A 24251-nucleotide genomic window follows, 5' to 3' on the forward strand; every position below is an offset into this window, starting at 1 on the left:
GAACATTTTCTGAAGGTGATTTTTCTTTACTATATATATTTATATGCTAACGGGAAATCATTTGCTATCTTGTTTTCTCTTCCTTGAGAATCTTTTAGATTGTGATTACTGGGTATGACATTTATGGAATATAAGAAAATGTTAAGATGTATTGAGAGGCTTGTTTCATACATGATTATTGACTAGTTCAACTGGGATTTCAGCAAATGCATTCCATAGTAATATGCCAATATACAGTTTTGAATGCACACATTCATAGCATTAGATGATGGTTTTCAGCTGTTTTCCTTGTGCACCAAGCTGGACTGTAGAGAAAACCAGACTGTTCACAGATTGCTCACTTATGTAAAAGTGTTTCTGTGTAGCCGCATGGAAAAGTCCTGGAAACTTCATCTGCGCTTCAGTGGAAACCCCGAGCAGCTGAAGGCTACACCATGACTAAAAGCTTCCTCGCTGACTGTAGCTGTTTGGTTCTTTTCCCTCATTGAGGAGCCGTTGTGTTTGAGACAAGAAGCTCTGTCCAGTGTGACCTCTCTGTGGCCCTTCTTCATGGCCTCATTGACCTCTGAGCAGCCAGCGGGCTCCGATCTCTGCCCTGGAATGGCCATTAGTGCATTCTGCCATGGTTCAGGACGTTGTGCGTCTCTTGTCAAATGGCAGAAGTTATTGCGTGGCAGCTGTGAGCTTATCATGAATCTGTCTGTGTCCTGGAGTTACAAAGCGTGCCTTTTATTTGGCTGTCATGGTTGAAAGGCTTGTGTCTTTCAGGTTAATGTGCTATCAGCCACATTTGTTGCTGTTTGCTCAGTACTACAGGAGATATTCACACATCATGTTGCATATTGTTTTACTGTTTACAACTGTATTTTTTCTGAAAATGTCTCTCATATTAACACCTAGTGTTTATCCTGGTTAACCCTTTGAATCCTGGAGCAGCATCACTTTTCTGCATTCAGACATCTTTCACATGCATTTAAATCTTTGAAAGCTGGGCAAATTGGTTTGATTTCTTATGATAACATGCCTAAAAAGGCAAGGAGATGTCCCACAAAATGTAAGAAATCAAGAAAGAAAAAAGACCTGAAAAGAGAGAGAATTACTAGAAGATAATATAAACATAAAAAATGTCCATGACTATTATTGGAATAGCTTATCTACATTTATTTATGTTTTGTTTGTTTTTATTTGCACTGTTCTTTTCTTGCTAATTTTTTGATAATTTTCTTGTAACTCAGAATTTGTTTTGTTTTTGAAAGAAATCAAAGTAATTTGTTGAGATTTCAAAGGGTCAAGAGAAGTTTAATGAGAAAGTTTTAATCTTCTGCAAACCTTTAAATGCACTTCAACAGAAAAAACCTACCTTGCAAGAAGCAAAACATTTCCGAGCAGGATAATAACGTGTAACACTTACACACTTGAAGATTCAAAATAGCGTAGAGTGGATTGGAACACTTGAGCTTGTTAAGAGGACAAGCTCTACCCTCCTTCCTCTGTTCCCCCTCTGACTAGCAGATGGATAATTGTTAGAAAACCAGCTCTGTAAAGGGCTTCAATTGTTCTGTCTTTTGAGAAGTTATAACGGTACATTATTAAAAAATTAAAAAAAAGGCACTTCAAGGTGAGGAATCTACTCAAACTGTGTCCGCTCCCACTCAAGACTCGTCTCTCAAAAGCACTGAATTATTCATCAGTGGTCTGCTCCAACATGTTGCATGTTTGATCATCTGCATGTGAAACAAATATAACTGCTCCTTTATTCAAATGGAGGTTTGATCATAAGTGAAGATGTGGCCTCGTGCATTGTTTGTTTAGTACACACAAACCTACTTTATCTTTTATTCATGAACCTCTCTGTTCTAGATGGGAATACTGTGCAGATTTTGTTTGCTACCTTCATAGGGTGGTAAATAACACTGACAGGGAGCGAAAAAGCAATTTTGACAATATGATTAGCTGCTCATCTTCTTCGAACACCACGTCGCACTTCAGCTAATTAAATCTGTGGCTTGAACTCTTGTTTTGTGCTTAAATTAGATTCTGTTGAACGGTTACTTAATATGCTAAATATGTGTTCAACAATGGAAGTAGCTCACTGCTGGAAAATTATTCAATAAATTGTGGGTTGTAGTGAGACAGCTTAAAAAAAAGAAAAAGTAGTCAAAAATATGTCCTCCTGAGACCCGTAAGAAAAAAAAAAGGTAGATTTTTTTTTTTTTTTACATAATTAAAGTAATTGGGATTTAAGAACAAATCACAAACACATTATTCATTAATTTTTTATAACATATCCATTGTTGTAGACATCTGGTCAATGTTTTCCATAAAATTCAAATTTAATTACAGTAACTTACAGTAAATTTACATGAAAAGATTAAATTCTTTTTTAAGAAATGTAATATTAATGGTACTGTATATGCATTTAACTGGTAATGCATAGTGTCAGTGCGTGTGTTTACATGTTTTAGTTTACATGTCATTTCTAATCTAAAATGGGTGCTGGGTGTCAAAAATGTCTTCTCCAGGCCAGGCTTCTTCTCAGCCAATATGTCCTCCTGAGCATTCAAAATCCCGCTCTTCTGTCTTCCTCTGTTTTTTTCTTGTTTTCTTAAGTATGGAATTGGTTGAAAATGAGAAGAACCAAGTCACACTGTCCCCCACAAAGGACATGGGTTAAAATGTGCCTTTTGAAAGGCTCAAAGTCAACATACACTGTTAAAATCTTGGTAGAGTATAGTTAAGACTCTCATAAATATAAAAACAACACTCATGTAAAGAATAAAAACAATATATTTTTTAAAAATTTGATCACTTATGTCCCTCACTGCCATAAAATATGGTTTTGCGACCCCCCCACCTTTTGAAAAGAAATTATTGGTCTCAGCCCCATTTGTGTACATCACTAAAACCCCAGGATGTTCTTTTTACAGTAAGTAAGGACTCAAATAGATTGCTTGCAAATTGCTTATTTCAGATAAAGTTGTTAGTGGCATGTCCCCTACAGGACAAACATGAATTGCTGGTTCTCAGGAGAATATCAAAAAATAAAATATAAATCAAACTTTTTATTAAAATGATCTCTGAATGATTGAGAATGCCTGTTTGAAACATATAAGCATGCAATATAATGATATATTGATATGTTAAGGCAAGTTTCCATTATTCTAATATTTTTTTTCATATCCAGGCAAAGCGGTTAAAGAGAAGAAAATACATCTTGTTGAATCCTAAAAGTAGCATTTAACATTTTATTTCAGATGCATCCTCATATATAAATACATGGATCACAGTTCAACTGCCAATAGATCTGACTTGACTTCAGCTCTGAGTCAGCTCTGAGACAGCTTCCTGTCCATCCTGCCCACAGTTGGTTTTCAGTTGTCGGTAATTTCCTGCCCTGCTGATAAAGAACGGGTAAATGATTTAGGAATCTTGTAACAGTTGGGAACAAACTGACTCAACCCAACCATCTCCTGGTACATAAAGGTCACAGTCATAAAGCTCCTATTTAGATTCCTGCTTGTTGCCTGTAGGTGGCAGGCAGAGCTCATATCCTTCTGTAAATCTTTGTCCTTGTATATGAATCAGTGCAGTTTCTGCACAATTGGAGTAGCTGACAGCTACCACATGTGCAGGGCTAATAATTTACTGTGAGGAGAGCTGAGAAATGCCTCGGCTGCTCTGTAACAGGAACAGATAGTCACATATTAACAGAGCCGTGATGGAAAACTTCTCCTGTTCTCAGGTGTCATACATTACATAGATGAGAAAATGCAAATTTTCCACACAAAAAAAAGCCACGTTGGCCAACATCCAGCAGAATGTTTTGACCCAAGAATAACTTCTTTGTCATAAAGAAGCTGCAAAAACCTGTCTTGGATACATAAAGCATGTAGGTTAAAATTGTATGCTTATGTTTATATTTTTATGGATTTTTACCAAAGATCCCAGAAAATGAGCTTTCTATAACTGTATGTGTGTTCAAATTTTGCTTTAAAGCACTGTACATTCTTGAGAGTGAATATTTGTATTCATCATAAAGTTCATTTTCTCCTCATCTGCATGTTAAACCATGCCAGAGTTCAGCACTCTGCCGCCCTCCTGTGGTAGAAATGTACATCACATGTCATTAGCTGGAAAAACTGACAGAGGCCTGAAGGCAGCATGCATGCAGACCTCAGACATTCAGCCGCTGTTCCTTCACTTTATAGGCCTTTCAGCCGGGGAGTGACAGTCCGAACACAGCCTGTCATTGATGGCCACACATGACAAATGGTCCCACATTTTCTATCAGAGCTCTTTGTGTGTGTCTGTGTGTGTGTGTGTGTCTGTGTGTGTGTCTGAGGGAGAGACTCTGTGAATGCCCTGATAAAGCAGAACAATCACTCCCAAAATGTTTGGTGTTCCTGATACACCTCATTATACCTAACAACACGCGTTGACAGTATCATCATCTCAAGTGTGTTGCATGAGTGCTGTGAGGCTCCTGAGGCCATCTTATGGCCAGTTCACTTTGATGTTGTTAATTGGGGACCAGTATCCACAGGGATGGCTCTGTGCTTTTATTGTGGAGGTCCTGACAGGGCTTTCTCACGGTAGGGGCCCTTGTTCTGACATTGGACCCCTCTCTACCCTCTGACTCTCTGAGGCCATTCCCAGAGAGGGAGGGAGCCCCTCGTAGTCCCCTCTGGGATCTGGTCCAAAGGAAAGGGAGGTAGACCACGTGGAGCAATGCAGGATTTGACTTTAGAGTTTCCCCTTGCATGTTTTTTCTTCTCTTCTTTTACCTGTATCCTCTATTTTACAGAGCTGTAGTCACACATGACATTTTGTTAGTTTACAGTATCTTTTTACTATTTGCAGTGGTGGAATGTAACCAAGTACATTTACTCAAGCACTGTAAGTATGTATGCATTTGAGGTACTTGTACTTTACTTTAGTATTTTATTTTCATGCTACTTTACACTTTTTCTCCACTTTTAGAGGGAAATGTTGTACATTTTAATTCATTACATTTATCTGACAGCTTTAGGTACTTTACAGATAAAGATTTTTACATAAAAATCATAAGAGTTTATACAATATGATGTTTGGTTATAACTTATACTACCAAACAATTTAGCTGTAATTGCAGTACAGCTGCAATGATTACTTGATTAATCAATCATTTGACAGAAAATGTATTGCCAACTATTTTGATAAACATGTAAGTATTTTTCAAGTTTTTAAAATTATTTCCGGTTCCGGGTCTTTTTTTTCTTCTTTGAAAATGATTTTGAGTTTCTTTTTCTTTTATTTTAAGTTTTTGTTGTTTTTTTTTTAATTTTGGGGTGTTTGTTCTATTGTTTTAAAAAAAAATGAGGTGTTTTTAGGATTTGTTTTCTATATTAATCATTTTGAGGGTTTCTTTTACAATTGTTACTTCATGGCATGTTTTGTTTTAATTGATATTAGGTTAGATTTAAAACATACTTTTACTTAAGTAAAATTTTCAATTCAGGACTTTTCCATGTAATAGAGTATGTTACAGTGTGGTATTAGTGCTTTGACTTAAGTAAAGTATCTGAAAACTTATTCCACCACTGTTTATCAGCACAAGAGCGCTTTCATCATGAGACATTGATTTGTGTGGGTGCCAGGACATGTGTTAATACTTTCCAGTCATTCTTTGTTAGAGTCGAGATTTCAGGTCAGGAGGCTGAGCGTATGTCACTAATTCATAGTCACTCCCCTTTAGTTGTGTTGTACGGTGCTGTCGGAAAACCAAATTACAGTGTTTATATAGGCTGTCAAAGGGAAGGAAGAATTACAGTCACACAACTGTATATTATGAGTAGGAAAACAGCATGACATAGCAAGGCATGCAGTCTACTGTACGTACATAAAACAACATGTATGGACTTCAAATCACAAACACACACCTTTAGGGGCTTGTGGTATACTGTATGTTGGTGGGACTAAAGACAGATACAGTTTACTGCATGACTATATGGGACACTGTTGAAGCCAACTGTTAAGGAGCTGGCATGAGGGACGAGGACAAGAGACAACTGAAAAAGCTCAGATCAGCGTCTTGCTGAGAGGGACGGAAGAGCACAGCAAAGCAGAGAGAAAGCAGGAGGAAAGAAAAGGAGGTAGAGATGTAAAGATGGAAGTGGACAGAAATGGAGCTGGAGGAAAGCCAAGCAGCCCTAGAGTTGAATTTTCCCATTCTGATATCTGTTTCCAAGCCTTGAGGCCCAGATACACCAAATTGACATCAAAGAATTAGTGGTGATGAAGGCCTACTGTGATGTCACCTCTGTCTCGGCCTATGAGTTGCACTCATACCACCAGTAGGTGGCAGTAGTCTGTATTTGTCATTAAAAAACAGAAACTGGAAGTGCGACAGTATGGAGTCAAGACGCTAGTTAGCCAGTTAGCACAATAAAAACACAACGTAATGATTAAAGAACAAATGATGTTTACAGTACATCAGTGAACACCAACACAAACTATTAAGAACCGTTTCTGCCATAGAGCTCAAGTTTGTTCGCTCACCAGTGGCTTAACATTGACTAACAGCCTATTGTTTACCTGATGTGACAGCGCCCTTAAGGTCAGGACACACCAAACCAACATCGAAGGACAAGTGGCGGTACAGACAGACTGTTGCATCACCTCATGTCACCTGTGGCTCAGCCTAAAAGCTGAACATGAACAGATCTGAAAGACTATCACCACCAGCCGACCAGCATGCTCCAACAACACGACCAAAGCTAGGGCATAAGATGCCCACCAATGGCTCAATATTGACCAATGGCCAATTGCAGCTTGGTGTGCTGCGACCTTTAGATTTGACTGGAGGGCAGAACAGACACAGTACCGCTTCTGATATTTTACATCATGCTGTCTTACTGTTTATATGCTTCCTGGGAAGATTTGTCGTGCTATTATTAACTATGAGGAGCTCACTTTAATGAAAAATATTTTAGAATGAGGACCAAAAACAACATAGAGATAAGAATGGCTGTTTGGTTAAAATAACCATTTCTGAGAGAAGAAAACTGTCGAGTATCATCACCGATAGCGAGCCCTTGATGTGCGTTATCACTGAGGGGCCTGCATTAGTCATGCAGCGCTGTGTTGTTTATTTATCTGCGGATAGGCTGAATAACCTCAGCTGAACAACTTAGCAAAATGATTACTCTGCAAAGATCAATGCTGGGTTGAAGAAGTAGTCTGGGCTTTTGGGGAGGTATGCCTGGATAAAATGAAAAAGGAAACCTCTAAAAGCCAAAGTTGCTGTTTTTATCACCAAAGAAACAAAATCCTTCATAAAGGCTTCCAAGATGGTTGTCAAAACACATTCATGGGAACATGGCTGCAGTCCAGTGTCTGGAAGTGTTTAGCTTGTGCATTGTGCCTTGGAAGTGGCTGCAGTATGTATTTCACACAAAATTTCACTGATTGATTTCTACTTTGTTTAGAGTTGCTGGCTGTAAAGCAGAGGTACTCTGAGATGTGGAAATGATGAGATTTCTTCTCCACCCTCAATGTTTTGGGTCAGAGGTCCATTTTTGTCCTGTAGTGTGATAGAAGTGAAAGAAGTAGAAAGCCTGTCTGTGAAGCTGTAGCACATAAACACTTCCTCAGTTTTTGCTGTTTGCGTAGTGACCCTGAGGAATCAACATGTGGTTGTTAGAACATTTTCTCAAAACTGAGTGAATGTGAGATGTTGTAACAAGTTGGATAAAAACACAGCAGAGCTAACAGTTTGAACTTTGAAGCTTTGGCATGTTCAGAGGTCACGCAGCCTAACATCACAGCCCATTATTTGTCTTCTTGTTGTGAGACCCAAGCAGATCCAGTCGGCTATCATTTCGCAGTTTGAGATCATTTGTAACTGCTTTACTGAAAGGCTATTTGTGGCAACATGAGGCAGTGACTCTGTGATAATCCCTCCCATCTCTCTCCCAGGATGTTGTCTGGTGACTTGGAACCATGTCTGCTTTTACAAACAGTTTGAAGTGATTTTCCATAGTTAAGAATGTTTACAATGTCATGCTGACCCCTTTATGGTTCAAACGTATAACCTTCCTTTAGACAGTGATCCTCTTGATTGTGTGTTCTCAGGCAGGACCGTGTGAAAGAAGCGAATCAGCTTTGATAACCAAAACTACAATAATGGAATAAGGGAAACGACCATCTCAGTATTTAAGGGTGATCCTTCAACTATTATAGTTTTTGTCTCCCTGTCAAAAAACAAAGATACAAGTTCTAATTTTTATTTTTAGCCTATTTTACACAGATATCGCACTATAGGGCCATTACCAAGTCCCTTCTTTATGCTGCCTCTACGTTTTTACACAGAACCAAACGGCAGCATCGTGCTGCTTCAGTGTGTGATTTTAGATAGCATGCCTGCATCTTGGAATCAAAAGAGCTGTGACAGGTGTGTTGTTTAACATGACAGCGTCTGCCTTTAGTGTGACAAATAACGTATGATAACAATGAGTTAACATGGCATTTACTGTCCTTGTTATATGGCGGCTGATCTCATCCTTTGCCCAGAGGGTAAAAAGGCCCCTCACCTCATTGTTTTCCCAATTTGCGGACATGTTGGAGTTACGTAGCTGCTGCTTTTTAAATCTCCCGCAATGTCAAAACGTCACACCCATCGAGCCCATGGTCCCATCCTGCTGGCTTTCCTTCTTACACAGACCTTAATTCAGCACTGTTACTACCATGACTGCCATCTTAAAGGCGAGACAACTCTGCCCCCTGTTCCACAACCGTACTTTTAATGCAGAACAGCGAGGGGTTTTGTTCACTTACTTGACATCAGAAACATAAAAATTAAGTGATAGATGAGCCATTAATTTTATCATATAAAAAGTGCCCTTTTATGTGTGGTTTTTGCTTTGTTTCCTTTGTCCCTGTGCACAATTTTAGACATTCAGCCCTGCTTGATTTTCAGTTTAATACTGATATAAAATTAACAACATATGATAACTCATTAAATAAAATGCAGCTGTGTTTAATTAGTATTTTATATATTTTTTCATGTTTTTCATCAAAGTAATAGTCATATGACAGGAGACCATATGACTCTCCTTCACTTAGCTTCATGGAGGGAACTGACATAATTTTTTAAAAAAAAAAAATCAAGATAATTTATTTGTTAATTCAAGCATTTCTTTTATTTGTTGTCATTTCTAAACTGCTCATATGTCATTTGAATGTACAAATAATAAGAAAAACATTTTATATTGTGCATTTTATGTATATTTGTTGCCAATGAAACAGACATTAGCAATACAACATATCATGAGATTTTATTTTTGTTTAAATGTGACTTTCACAGCAGTCATTATAATTGTTAGATGTAGTAGAAAAGACATTTGGTCATGGAAATGACAATGCCAGTTTTACATTACTACAAACATTTTATCAATACATTTCTCTAAATCTTTTTTCTACAAATTTCCAGACCAAAATGGACCCAAGTTGAAGAATGACCCTTAAATGTTGTGTCTGCACATTGTATTTTCATTGGTCACATATAAACGCTGCTGTGACTGGTATTTCCAGACTTGAGAGAGACACAAAAAGAGAAAGAGAGAGAGTTGATGGGTTGATGGGTTGTTGCCCCCGAAGATGAAAGGAAGCTCTCTCTGGGTGTCCTTCAGAGGTGAGGGAGAGTGTTACCACAGCTGTGCTGCTCTTGTTTAAATTCAATACAGGACCTCAAGAGAAAAACACAGCTCTGATGACTTTTGACCCAGCAGGCTTTGGCAATGGTCAACAACAGCAGCTCCCTCGCTCACATTGTCATCTTATTTACTCTCAGAATCAATACGTTCTTGGTGTGTGTGTGTGTGTGTGTGTGTGTGTGTGTGTGTGTGTGTGTGTGTGTATGTGTCTGCTGTGAAGGGAAAGATGGACAGTCTTCCACCAGTGAAGTCATTAAAAAGACTCTAAAACCAGAGTGTTAACACTAAAAACTTGAAAAATTAACAAATTGGTTAGATTTTTTTCAAAGATATGTGGAAAAGGCAAAGAGCAACCTAACAACACATGGCCCAGAAACTGGCAAGAAATCAAGAAATTGGTAAAAAGTTACAAGCAAATTTCCATTACCTGAAATTAAGCTAAAAAACAAAAATAAGATAAATAAAAAAAAAAATCTAAATATAGTTTTGTGGACATTTTCACCTAGTTTTGGATCATTTTCTAATAATTTTGCCCTTTTTTAAAAACAATTTTTCAGGTAATTTTCTTCATCATCTTTTAGCAATTTCTTACAATTTGTGGGACATTTGTATAATGCCTTTTTCCATGATTTTTAATGGAAAAAAAACATATTAAAGAGTGTAATAGCTTGTAAAAAGACTCTGAACCCTGAATAAGAAAACTGATGTTGAATCAGGTTTTGATGGGGTTAACAGAGAGGACAAATAACTAAGGAAGAAATGTAGAAATGTTCTTTATTTAAAAGTCTGCTATGTATTGTATGAAAAGGCTCTTAAATGAAATCTTGACCTATGCAGGTTCAGAATGCTAATGCCCTCTTGGCACTGGCGTTTCCTTGGCTGGCACTGTGTTTGTCCTCAAGTCCCCGTCCTCCAGGAGGCATTGATGTCTTCTTTGTGTACCCACTTGTTACTGGAGACCTGTGGTCCACTGAAAGGCTCTCTCCACAGGTCACTGTAGACCACAGGGCAAAAGCAGGCCCAGGATTTGCTAGCTCATTTGTATTTGAGGAAATTTCACTGTGGTGTCTTAGCAACTCAGCCCTAGAGCTGATCATTTTAAATCTGCATCCCATGTTGACGGCAGGATAACAGGTCCCCTGTGTGCCCCACAGGATCAAACGAAGGGGCTGGAAGTCCGTGGGTGATTCAACACCGGCGCTCTGTAATTACTCGTCCTGCCCTGCGGAGCCAGTCAGCTCATGTGCCAATCACATTACACAAAGTCACATCCACAAAGGCGCTGTGCTGTCTTCTCACCTTTGTAGACAGATTACATCTCTGATTTGTCCATTGTCCTTTGTTTCAACACCTTGCCATGGATGATGAGAACTGAAGACTTGTTGTGATATAAGCGAGTGGCACCTCCTGTGAGGCTTATGACTGTGGCATATTGTGCCGAGGATGTTGGAGTCTGAGGGACATGTAGAGCTTTGTTAATTAAAACCTGCTCTTGAAAATAGGCAGGCTTTATTCCCACGACATTAGGTGAATTACATGGGGCACTGAGATATTAATCCACGATGTCCATTGCCAACATTCTCCTCAGAGGACCTTAACTTTCACAAATAGAAAACAGGGACCAGGTGCATAAAACTCTGTGGATTCATGACTAAAACTCTGTGTATGCACAGAGACAGAAATGTTCATTTGCATTCTTTTCATCTGATGTATAAAACCGTGCGTACGCCTGGTTCTGTTTTATACATTTTAATCACTGTGGCGCTAGGTGCATGGGCACGGGCCTCATTTCCACAACCACAGTTCAACATTATCAACATCGGTAAGAAATACAATTGAAATTGAAAAGTACAATTTCACAGACTTTGTTGTATCTTCAAGGTTTTCCAATGGTGCCAGAGCAGCCGCCACCATGCATGACTGAAGATAATTATAGCGTCCGTACCACTAATTCATCAAATTTCTGCATATCATTGTCGTGTTGAAATATCGATCACCATTGTTATTAAATGTCAGTAAGATCAATGCTTCTTTTAGAGCGCTCATGTGGAAACTAACTTTACAAAATGCTCCACATGATAAAACTAAACAATCACTAACAGGGATATGAATGTAAAATAAAATAATGTAATAAATGTATCACTCAAAGATAATGTAAGATTAACTTTGTGAATGCACATTTGGTTGATATTTTACAGAAAGCATTGCAGCATGCAAAAATGATTTTAAAAAATCTGTGGGGCGCCTGGTGGATCAGGGGATAGAGCAGCACCCCATGTGAAGAGGCTGTGTCCCCGCGGCCCTTTGCTACACTCACATTGTCCTGTCAATTAAAGGTAATAAAAGTTAAAAAAAAAGTTATCTTGGCAATTATAAAACATTGTTTTCCATTTCTCAACTTATATTTAATCTTATTTTTATCATATTACCTGCAGCTATCTCATGTGGCTATCTCAGGTGTGCACATTCTCCCTGCATATTAATACCAGTTTATGTTTGAGAAAAGGCGCAGGCATGGTTTTGTGCGTACACATCATTTATGAATCTGGCCCTAGATCTCCTGTGCATCTTTGATTAACAGTCACGTTGCTTTTTGGTCATTGTGTCTTTTTGCTATCATTATTTGTTCTTCCTGTTTGTTCCCCCATGCACAATTACAAACTGTGAGACAGATGGAAATTTGAGGCTATTTTAGGCATGAGACATCAGATGATGTGGTTTTGGGGCAGACTAGAAGAGGGGGCAGTGTGCTTTCCCCTGGCTGTCTGTCTCGTCTTACTTTTACAGTAAGGCTGACTGCTCACTGTGAGTGGGTGTCTGTGTGCAATTAACATCATAAAGGAGAAGAGAGGCCCCTCCTACGTGCCTCCCAGCGTGACGACACCTCTCCGCCAGCCAACCCGCTAGTGGATTTTTTTTTTTTTTCCATATTGCTGGCTTACTTTCTCCAGGTGTTTTTGATACAATCTCAACAATCTCAGTTATAGTCTGTGTGTTTTTTGACTGATGTATTCAGCTGGCTCATCTGGCTGATTCATTGTGACGTCTCCACAGCAGCAGTGCAGTGTGGGGGAGGAATGGGCATTTTGTAAGGGTCTCCACTGTCAGTACTTATAAATTTAAGCAGTTTGTTTTAGAGTGCTTTTAAAGCTTGGATATGCGCTGAGTGTATTTATTGTTAAATGGTTTGTTAAGGTGACTAAAGTGGACTGCCTGCGTCAATCTGTCTGTGCTTGCAGTCTGGCCCCCAGTCCAGGCCCCAGCGGTGCAAAAGAGATGTGTTTTACAAGAGGAAATGGCAGAAACTTCACAACGAGACAGGCACAGTGGAAGCAGGATACATATGGAATTCTACTCAAGCTATAGGAAATTTTGGATGGATTTGATGTCCTTACATAATCACAGCACCACAGTAAATCCCAGTAATTTGAAGTGCTGCTCATTTTATCCACACATTAAAACTAATAGGTTTTCCTTATACATCATAGAGTGTGTGATTCCACCTTTTATAATGTCACATAAAAGTGACATAAAAGCAGGTTTTCAGATGAAAATGGATCTTAAACCAATTCCAATCACTACTGTGTATATATCTTGGCAACTACAGGAAGCAGACACTGTAGGAATATAAAAATGATCAACTCACTCCAATGTTTTCATCTTGGCAAACCCACTCATTACATCCTCTTTTATGAGCATATGTCTTCTTTAGGGATGTTCTTAATGTCCCCAATGTTTAAACAGAAGTTTAAAAAAGTCAAAGTAAAAGTAGAAGTAAAAAAAAAAGAAACTACATAGAAATCAGTCACATGAGCACAATTTTATCTTTAAGGTTAGACATTGTTCCCCAAAAAGTATTACAAATATAGTATTATATGAGCCATTTTTTAGATTACAAAATAGTATATAAAATCTGTGGCACGTTGTACAGTATCCGACAAAGCATGACAACAACTCACTAAATAAAATTTAACAATGATCATTTACTAAAAACAAATTTTCTATGAAAATGAATCTTTGTAAATGCCTTTTTATTTCAAAAAAATAATTTCAATATTAAGTTTAACTGACTAGTATTTCTAGTGCTGACTACAATATGATACGAAGCAATGCGATGCCATACAATATGATACGATACAATATGACAAGATAAAAGAGGATATGATACAATGTGCAACAATGCAGTCCAATACGATACGGTCCTATACGGTACGATACAACTTAATTGTCATGTTACACTGACATTCATTTTGCGGCCTCAGACAACTCCGCTCAGGAGGTTTACACAGAAATCAGACATACAGTTAAACAAATAGCACATATCCTTGAAAGCACAATAAATAGAAACATAGCACATAACACTGAGGGTGGTTACATTTTATCACCCTATCAAGTAATTGCTTGCTTCCCTGGTCCCCTTTCATAGTTGTTGTTGTTGTTTAATATTATGTAATTGTTTTTCATATCTTCTTCTATTTAGTATAGTATTTTGGTGAAACTTGCTGCCTAAAATTGAGGCGTCTGAGATGTATTTGAAATAAGAATTAAATCACTTAAGAATATCACTATATATTTTTAGTAGTCATTATCTGTTTGCATTCATGTGTCTTTTGTTCATTGTATTCAAGGAAATCTTTTCAGGTATACTTAAAATAAGGTTTCTTTGTTTTGTGTCAGTGACACAGCAGCCCTGTCACTGTCTCAGATGGCACAGATCACACACTCCCTCTCATTCATTGATTTTACCTCAGACAAAGCGGCTGAGACGGAGGTGAAACAGACGAAAATATCACCCTGATGATGTTAGCGCCGAGTCTTGTGAGCCGGAGTGCCTCAGCATGATTCACTGCTGCTGATTGCTGACAGTTTGTGTCATGGTTTTCCCCTCAGTTCTGCTGCCTACATTTTTCCATTTTATTGACCTGCTGGAACAACATCTGCACTCCCCAAAACCACGCTTCCCTTTTGTTTGTTTAAATGAAAATTTCCCACATTAGTGCTAACACTTCTTGGATGACATTTTGAAAGACTATAAAAGCTGACATCATTCGATTGGGCCAGAATGACTGGAAACAAAGACAGATATAACAGGAAATGGTAGTAAAATCTTCCCATTTATAAAGAGGGTGTTGAATTACAGAAACAGTCACAGAATTGAGAGGAAATGCTCGCTGTTTGGGCTGAAGCAGAGATCTCTGCCAAAAATGTGCTGAGTTGGGTATGAAAGAGTTGTCGTGGGCAGAGCTGGGTAGGAGGGTCGGGCACAAGGAGCTGAAGGGGGAGGGAGAGGGGGGTGAACGTTAGGATGCCTGCCACAGAAAGGGGTGGGTTGAAGGAGAGATTTAGTGTTGGGACAGGCACATGGAGGTTGGGGGTAGATGGAAAAAGAAAAGAGACAGAAGGAGCTGTGGATCTGAGCTCAAACTGCAAGCTGTGTTCAGAGAGAGAGCAGGAATGTGGCTCAGCGTGGGAATGAAGATGCTCTGACATGTTGGGAGACACTTTTTAGTCTTGACGGATATATGAAGCACTCTGGCTTTATGATGAAAATATCCCGTGAGTACGCAATAATTTATTATCGGAAGTAAACTATAGCGATCGTTGATTGAAAGATTTGGAGTAGACATATTAAGGCCTGTGCTCCAATGATGATGATGGCTTGTTGAGGGTTTTTTTTCTGTTTTCCAAAACAAAAACTGTTTAACCCTAACCCTAACACTAAGCCTAACCCAAAATCTGACAAGTTGATTTTACTTGAAAAAATCTAGGAAACTGATTGCCTTGAAAAATGCTAGTAAATGTAACCATGAGTCATAACTTATGTTTAATTTATATCTAATCATAAAGTTAACTAAAAATTTAGTTATATTACTACGATTGTGAAGTCGTTACAACGTCACAATTAAATCAATCTTTCTGAGTTTTAGAAGCTTTAGTAGTTTACTGTGCTATATATCTGTATTCTGCTGGTTGCAAACTAGTCAGTCATATTTGTATATTCGTACACATGTTTACAAAAACAGGACTCGCAGATCTCCCAACTTCATCATTGGCAAAATCATCTTTGTGATGATCATGTTCAGTCAGACTAACTTGCTTTACTGAAGTTGCTAACACCAAGAAAGAACAAGGTAATTTACTTTGTCATTTTTAAGTTGAAGCAACGTTGCAAAATTAAGTAAATGCAGCTAAATTTCAAGGAAACTTTTTTACAGTGGCAGACAGATGCAGCTCAGGACAAAACAAAGCATATTATCAAACATCTTGAAAGTTTTTTTGCATGAAGTTGGCTGCAAACATTTTCTAAAAGATTGGAATGTGAGCAAGCCTTTAAAGCTGTCATAATTTTTGGCAGTGCTTGTGTCTGCTAAGCCCACACGCTGTCCAAGTGTGCCATATGTTTTCCTGCAGCACTTTGCAACATGTCATATCTAAGCATTGAATTGCATAACCAGCGTTCTTGATAGTGAACGTTGCATAAAGCGAATTGTGAAAGAAGGAGTTGCCTTTGCCACAGATACTTAAGTCGTACACAGCTTTTGACATTCTGTGCCATTGTGTCGCAGCCAAACTGGGTTTCATCTCTTTGTGAAACTGTAATTTTATACTGCACACAGTTTTAAAGCCACAGGTTGTCGAGGGCAAACACAAGTCCTCATTCTTTGGCACGATGCCCGCCCAGCCTTTTATCCACAAGAGGTTTCCTTAGAGAGAGGATGAGAGGACAGAATGTCTCGGTATCGTGTTACAGAATGCCAAACAGCGAGGAATTCCCAGCTCATGTTACTTGCTCCCGGTGGTCAAACCTGTGGCTGTGGGACACAAGAGGACCTGGCAGAGCTCTCACTATGTTGAATAATACAGGTCTGATATTATCCACCTGGGAGGGAAGCCTAGCTGCACAGAAAGCATTTAGCTCCTGGTGATACAGGTGGGAACAGAGCAGAGAGGCTCCTGTCAGCATGTTGACTCAACTGCAGGTTTAGGGGGTAAACTTTTTTTTTTTTTTTGTCATCCAAGGACACAGGGAACTGTTAATATTTACTCAGTTGTTGGTTAGTCTAAAGCCCAAAGTCACTTTTCATTGATTGCTCCATGACACAGAGGTGAAGCAGCGCAGTGAGTCCTGGATCAACTGTGTTTTTGGGGAAACGGGTGATAGCAGTATCTTCATTGCAAGGTTACGGTCGCTGTAATTACACAGTATTGTGTGATGAATGGCTGCGGTTCATGTTTCAGCTGTAGTGTGACAGGCACAGACAGGGAGTGGAACTGAGACCTCAGATGTGTGATGGGAGAGCAGTTTGTTACCCATGGGTGCCGTTTAGGTCTATTTTTTTTTGGATGTAAGGTGTTATTTTCGCCTTTATTAATATTAGTGATACCTTCATCACAGGTGTGTTTTTGAGAATAAGGAGCAGCTGGAAATTAAATGGATTTTTAAAGAAGCACTGGATCTGGTGAGAATGTTTTAATGTTAGATTTAAAGTCTCGGCTTCATGTCAATGTCATTTTACAACATTGTGATTTGATCCTAACATTGTAGCTGTAGAGTGACTGACTTTTGATAGTAAGGGATGGAAATAATTGTGTATTTTGCAGCAGAATCCCCTTCTCACAAGATTTCAGATATTTAAATTAGATTTTTTTTCAGTTTAAGACTACAAGTAGCTTTTTTATATAGTAGTTATTTTTTCAATGAATCAATTAATTGTTCAATCCACATAACATCAGGAAAAAGTGTAAAATGACATCTTCAGATTTGATTTCGCAAAGGACTGTGGAAAGCAGAACATATTCACATTTGTAATCATATTAAAGTAAATTTTTGGCATCCATGTAAAAAAACAAACAAAAAAATCACCCTAAACAAATAATCTTTTGTGTTTTTCTGATGATCAGCTAACTGCTTAATCGTATTAAGTTTGAGTTCTGCTTTTATTACAATTAACTGAAGGACAGCTGTCTTCAAATGTATTTAAAGAGTACATTTAATTTGACATCACTATTGTGATAATTCAGGATAATTCAGGGTCAAATATGTTTGTTCTTTAGTAACATAACATAACGTAATTATGTATTTTCTTTCTTAATGTCAAACTGAACTGAACTGTGTACTTGGCACCAGTGTGTCAGACAGCATGTCTCACTGAGGTGATAAATGGCACCCGACTCTTATTAGCATTAATGGAAAGGTGCCAACGGTCTGTTTCCTCTGCTTGTCATCAGCGACTGTGAGGCTTGCAGTAACTCTGTAGGTCAGCAGGACCACTAGTGATCCTGACTGCTAAAGCTTTTATTTGATTATCAGAAAGTCGATGTGATAGTTTAACAAGACTTTTTTGAGGAGTCACAGAAAGCCCTGAAAAAGATCATCTTGACCTGATCTTTAGTTTTGTATCATTCCTTTATTTTCTTGTTATCTTAAATGTGTTACTTCTCTTTAAATATGTGTTTTATGCCTGATAGTATCTCTGGCTCTATGCAGTGTATGTTGGTGCTGTCTTTTCATATTTTTTAGCTTCTTTAAAAGTCTTTAAAAGTTTGTTGTTATATCATACATGTTGCCCTAAACATCTAGTGTGTAAGATTTAGGGGGGATATATTCGATATATCAGAGCAAAAAATTAGCACGTATTAGCAGGTACTGAGCTCACAGTCCGTCTGCCACAAGCCAAACCGCATTGGAGATACACTGATTTTTTTACTATGAAACCACTTTATTCAATGTTTTTGCTGGTTTTTGTCGCCTGAAGATACCTTTGCAGATCATTTGTCACTCAGTACAAACCTCTTAAACTATGAACACTGAAGGAATTTTAAGTGGGAGATGTTTCAGCTGGTTTTTAATCTGCAAGCCTCACTGCTGGATGCCACTAAATACCTCTGAATCTTTCACACCATTCCTTTAAAATGAGTCACTTCACTTGAAATTTGTTGATTATGCATGACAGTATATCTCATTTTATGTTGGTGCTGCCTTTTTGCCTATTTTAGCTTTTCAAAGTCTTCAGTTTGTTGTTACATCATGCATGTTGTCTTTAAACCAAAAAAACTGGGCATGGTTATATAAGGTCTGATGTAGTTTCATGTGAGTGAGCTGGGATACCTCCACCCAGACAGACTGACCAGCAGGGTCATCATCACATCCATGCTATCCCAAAATACATGAGGGAGTTTCAGTTAGAGAATCACTCAGGTCTGTCCAGCCCCACATCTGTGTTTTGTAGGATTCCAGGTGCAGGGGGTTTATTTTTACTGCTTTGGCCAGTGCTCCAGTGGTTCAAAATTAAAATGACTAAATGTGGTCCCTGTTTTATCGCACATTTTCTTGTGTTTCAGAAATCGAGGCAAAAGAGGCATGTGACTGGCTGCGGGCAGCAGGATTTCCCCAGTATGCTCAGCTCTTTGAAGGTAATAAAAGCGCTCTGTGAACTCCCACACACATTCATCATAAAGGGGGGAAATTTTGTTTGTTTAAAACATAGTGGTTAATGAAGCAGCACTGAATAAGGTCTGTCATAAACCACAGCCAGTATTTTGATTTCAGCATTTTTTTCTGATGTAAAATGAAATACTGTTACAGCTTAAATATGCACTTTTTAAGATCAGTGAATAATTGTACACAGTGTGATCTGGTTTGTCATCCTTGTCCACAACACTATACACAAAACCATGTATTCATGGGCTGCGTAGTGAGCCTCATTTACACAACTGTCCTCAGGATGCCTCGGAGCGAGGGCTCCAGTCGGATCCCCAGACACCACAAAACAAGCAGAACATCAGCTGCTTTTTAAGTCTAATCTTTTCGGAGCTACGGTTACTACATAAACATGTCATCTGTGCTTAAAGACTGAAGTCATGGGAAGAACTGGATTTTATCTGAGCTTAAAGAAGCTCTGCTCCCTCAGATCTTTGTGTCAAGGCCAGGCTTTTCATGTGCTTTGCTGAAATGTATTTGTTTGCTGACAGTTTTTACATAGTTGTACCAGAGCTCGAGCAACATGTGCTGATAAAGGCTGTTGGAGAGCAAAGCAGATAAGGTGAGCATCACTTCAGATGCTTGGGATCGTTTATTAAAAATGACGTTAATGATGCAATCTGCTATTTGGACGTGATTTTGTTTCAAAATCTACAGTATATCTGAATGTCTGCCTCTTTAAAGAACAGGCCGAGCCTTGTTGAGCGTTCGCTGCTGCTTCTGCTTTTCATAAAAAGTTAACAACTTCACATGAATGCAGTGGAATGTTAGATTCAGAGGCTCTGGATTCAGTCTCTTAAGTTATGTAAGAGGAGGCCCATACCCAGAGAAAGACGTAATGGCTGCACAAGCCTGAGTGCTGTTATTTGGGCAAATTCTGCCTGTTCTCATTAGCATCACATACAAAAGTCTGATGGTCTCCCAGCCTTCAATGTACTTCTGGAAAGAATGTTGTTTCCAGATCTTTCTTTCCATTTATTCCATCTATGAACATTGTCTATTGAAGCACTAAAGCAATTAAATATCAAATCTAATTTTAACGCTGCTACTTTCTCTAATTTTAATTTTTCTTTCTTTAGACTCACAGTTTCCCATTGACATTTCTCCTGTGAAAAGAGATCATGACTTTCTGGACAAAGACCTGGTGGAACCTCTCTGCAGGTAAACTGACGCATGATTGACACTGAAAAGACCGTGGCTCATCCATGAGTCAACTGACTCAATGCTACATGTAGTTTCCTTGCCCCAAGGAAATGACATTATGTGAGAATTAGCATATTAAATTTAAAGTAAAATCACATCTCAGATCTCATAATGTTAAAAGCTTTACTTTACGTAATTTTTATTTACTTATCTTGGCTATTAAAAGAATACTTCACTCAAAAAAATGAAGCATTCCTAAACCAATAAGTCATGCCTTGTTACCTTCAATCTGTGAAAAAAAAGTTTTTCTTTCATTCCTCCACAGAAAAAGTCAAATATATTGATTAATTGAGGACCACATGTAACAACAGCAAAACTGTATCGAAACATCTGTTAACAAACTCTCCCACAACTCATGCAGTATAAACATACATTTTTATATATACATTTTTGTGAAAACCTTACTATTTAAAATGTTTCTAAAAATTAAGTTAGCCTGTGCCCTAGCCAGACTCCCATAGAAGATTTTTTTTTTTTTCGTGAAAATGCTGTTTTCCATGGAGGCATGCAAGAAAAGTTTTCTTCACAAATTCAAGGTAGCACTGAATGACTAATTGGTTTACAAGTGGTAATTTTGTGGATTAAGTACTTATTTAAGAATCTTAGAAAAGGGGGTTTTCTGCGCATTGCTGATACATTTATTCAATTAATTAAATAAGTACATCACTACATATAGACCTTCACCGGCCCTTATCTGTCAGGAATAAATGTTAGACTGACATACTGATCTCATAGACCCTTATTAACTGTGACTGCAAAAGCTGTGGCAGGTAGTATCAGAGTTAGTATAGTTCTGTATTTTTCATTAGTATATTTGGTTTTGCTGCGCTGTGTTTTCAATTCAGTTTAGTTTCAGTCAGTTTCCAGGATGAGTTTGCTTGTTTTAGTTTAAAGTTTAGTTTTAGTTTAGATATGTTTAGTTTTAGTTTAGATATGTTTAGTTTTAGTATAGTTATTATTAGTTTCAGTATCAGTTTTAGTTTTTTTTAATTATGATATAGAGGGTATTTGTAAGGGGCACAATTTAAGACATATAGAACAGGTATCACAACACAAACACAACACTTAGTGATGGCATTTGACTCTCAGTCTCTATAAACATGTGCACCAATGCCTCCACATTCTTGTTGTTCTGACAAATTTGACCCAATTGACAAAAAAACCCAACAATTATAGCATTTCCTGCGTATTTTAAAAGTTTTGTAAGTACACAATATTGTTTAAGTTTTTTTTTTCAATTTTTATTTTTATTTTAGTTAACTAAAATGTTCTTGTCACATATAGTTTCATTTTTAGTATTAGTAAAATATAATAAGAATATTCTCTTCAAGATTTTGAGCTTCTCTCTGACAGGAGAACAATTAAATATAAGTTTTACTCCATTTTGCCAGACAGTAATTAGAATATAAAAGTGCGTGTAGCCAGCAACTGGTGGCTCCACATCACTCCCTTGTATGGCAGGACGACTCATGTACTTTTTCAAGCCCAGATGAAAACAGCTCCTTATTTACCACAGTAACCATGACAACCATCCTGAGAGAGAAGCAGGAGGAGCATGTGGGTTGCCTCGCACAGCTCAATATACTGTGACTCTAAACAACCCTAAAGCAACTCATCTAAATTCCAAACTAGCCACGGGATAAACGGAAGACAATTGGAAACAGTTCCACCTCCAATGTGATTTTGCCCATGACTTCCCAGCATTTCTATGGTAACATAAGGATGGCTTTGTTGTCTGTTACGTCATCGCAGTGTAGTGTGCGAAAACTAAATGCCACCCTGCATACACTGGGTGTCTTTGAAGTGAAACTGATAGATATTTCATGTATGTGAGTGCTCTCTCTGATCCCGGGCTAAGCTTCCTCCTTTTTTAGCAGCCACATTCAAAGCTCTTTAGGCCTGTGGAATAAAGGGCCCCCAACTTAGAAATCCTCTCTTCAGTCAGATCCCACTATCTACAGTAACAATCATGAGAACTTTGTGTTTGGTTAACCATAGCACTGGGGGATAGTTACAGCCTCTATCTGAGGATATTTACTATCACAGAACAATACTGTCAGTCATAAAAAAAAGACTTAGCTGTTAAAGCTTGTGATTATCATGCCACAAATAAGTTTCTGTTGGTTTAAATCCAAGGCACAGTGAGCTGGAGTGTATTTTGTCATGCCGTCATCTTTTCCCTCATGCTATTGTTAGTTGGTGTACAGTTTTAGTTCTGTTACTTTATATATCCCAGTTTGCAAAACCTCTAACCACTAAGTACATGCTCCAGGGCGTAGACTGTATGTTGTATTCCAAATATTGAAAATATTTCATTGCCTGGGATTTTTTGAAAACTGAGTTCATGAGATTTGCATTGGTGTTTCAAAGGCAAAGCTTTCATCTTGTTCACTCTGCAAAATTCAGAGAGAAATTATTAGCATGCCAAATGCAAAATGGCATCAAAGACTGTTGCATGTATCGAATAAGATATACAGATGACTATATTTAGGATTACCATGGTTATGAAATTCCTGGAAGAGTTTTAAAGGATAAAAACTTTTCCTGGCCTGGAAATAGTATGGAGTTAAGAGAATGTTTTGGAAAAGTTTTTAATATACTTGTTTTTGGCTATTCTATAAAATATGTTTATAAAAATTCCAAAACATGTTCTAATGTGACACGAAGTACATTCCTGGTATTATTTATTTAAATCTAGTGCTTGTTGCTCTAATAGCCTTTAAATATCAGTAGTATCATATGATATACACTGACCAGACTGGCATCTAGTCGTAGCATTATTGCCAAGGCCGTGCACCCTTTGGGTCACTGATTCACTTGGATGAGAAGGACTGATGGGATATACCATTTAATAAAGTCATAAAAAGTCTTAAATCCTACTTACCTCAAAACTTGGAAACCTGGAGTGGCATCACTGTCCTTGCTGCTTTCAGACTCACAAGTATTTAAACCTTTGAACCCTGAGCAAGCTGGTGCAATTAATCTTGAAAACATGAGAAAAAGGTAAACTTGGTAAGAAATGTTACACCGAGTTCAAGAAATTTCTTTTTAAAAAGCTAAGGAAAATGTCTAGGGGGCAAAAAAAGAAAAAAGATAGGGAAAAACTATATGATTAAGTATAGTAGTTACATATCTAAAATTATTTTACAGAATTATTACAATTTTTAAGCACTTTTTTTCAGCTAATTTCTTTGTTGTTGTTTTTTTACTTTCTTTTCTTTTTGTGATTATTTATTCATTTATTTTGGTACTAATTTTAAACTAATTTTCTTACTAACTTCTTCCTAATTTTTGGGTCATTTCTTCATTTGTTGCTTATTGCCTTCTTCCATAGCCAATTTGCTCAGGTTTCAAAGGGTTAAGCTGTAAGGACACCGTGTTTAGGTATCACGAACACTCAGGTTCAGGCAAAATCGACAAACAATTATTAGATATGTTAACAAAAGGGGCGTGATTTTCACATTTTGTGAAGTACAGGTATTTCCCAGTCTGGTTTATTGGCATAACCAACTAGTTGGCGGCGGGAATGTCTAACAAGTGAGTAAAGTTAGCAAGTGCCAGCAGTTTTCTTATCCACAAAGGCCTGGGAAATGCCTGTGCAATATTGGCCTGCCTATTTCAAAAGACTTAAATTAGGCAAGGAGCAGAAGTCTGGCTAATCCTTTGGTTTATCCTGAATTCACCTCTCTAAGAACTAATGCACACCACGTCTCAAGCCACTATCACTTAGATCCAGAGCTAAGAGACAGACAGCAGACCCTTCAGCAATTACCGGTGTTCATTAGCTTTAGGATATTGTTGAATGGACAAACTGAATTTCCCTCTGGTTCTGGTTGTATGCCCAAAGAGGACACTGATTTGGTTAACACCTAAAT

The 24251-nt window shown here is 38.0% G+C and overlaps 1 protein-coding gene across 3 annotated transcripts in view; it reads left to right on the forward strand.

The window, feature by feature from the left end:
* stard13b (StAR-related lipid transfer (START) domain containing 13b) overlaps positions 1-24251 on the forward strand; it is a 44546-nt gene that overhangs the window by 11618 nt on the left and 8677 nt on the right. For 2 of the 3 annotated variants that reach the window (XM_042486610.1, XM_042486609.1), the window contains exons 2-3: positions 19035-19106; positions 20253-20334. In XM_042486610.1, coding sequence (XP_042342544.1) covers positions 19035-19106; positions 20253-20334 — 154 coding nt within the window. Of the gene's footprint in view, positions 1-15041; positions 15249-19034; positions 19107-20252; positions 20335-24251 lie in introns of those variants that run through there. The other variant, XM_042486611.1, reaches the window with a different exon arrangement.

This window comes from Plectropomus leopardus, chromosome 5, assembly GCF_008729295.1.
Source record: "Plectropomus leopardus isolate mb chromosome 5, YSFRI_Pleo_2.0, whole genome shotgun sequence".
In the NCBI taxonomy this organism is placed as follows: Eukaryota; Metazoa; Chordata; class Actinopteri; order Perciformes; family Serranidae; genus Plectropomus; species Plectropomus leopardus.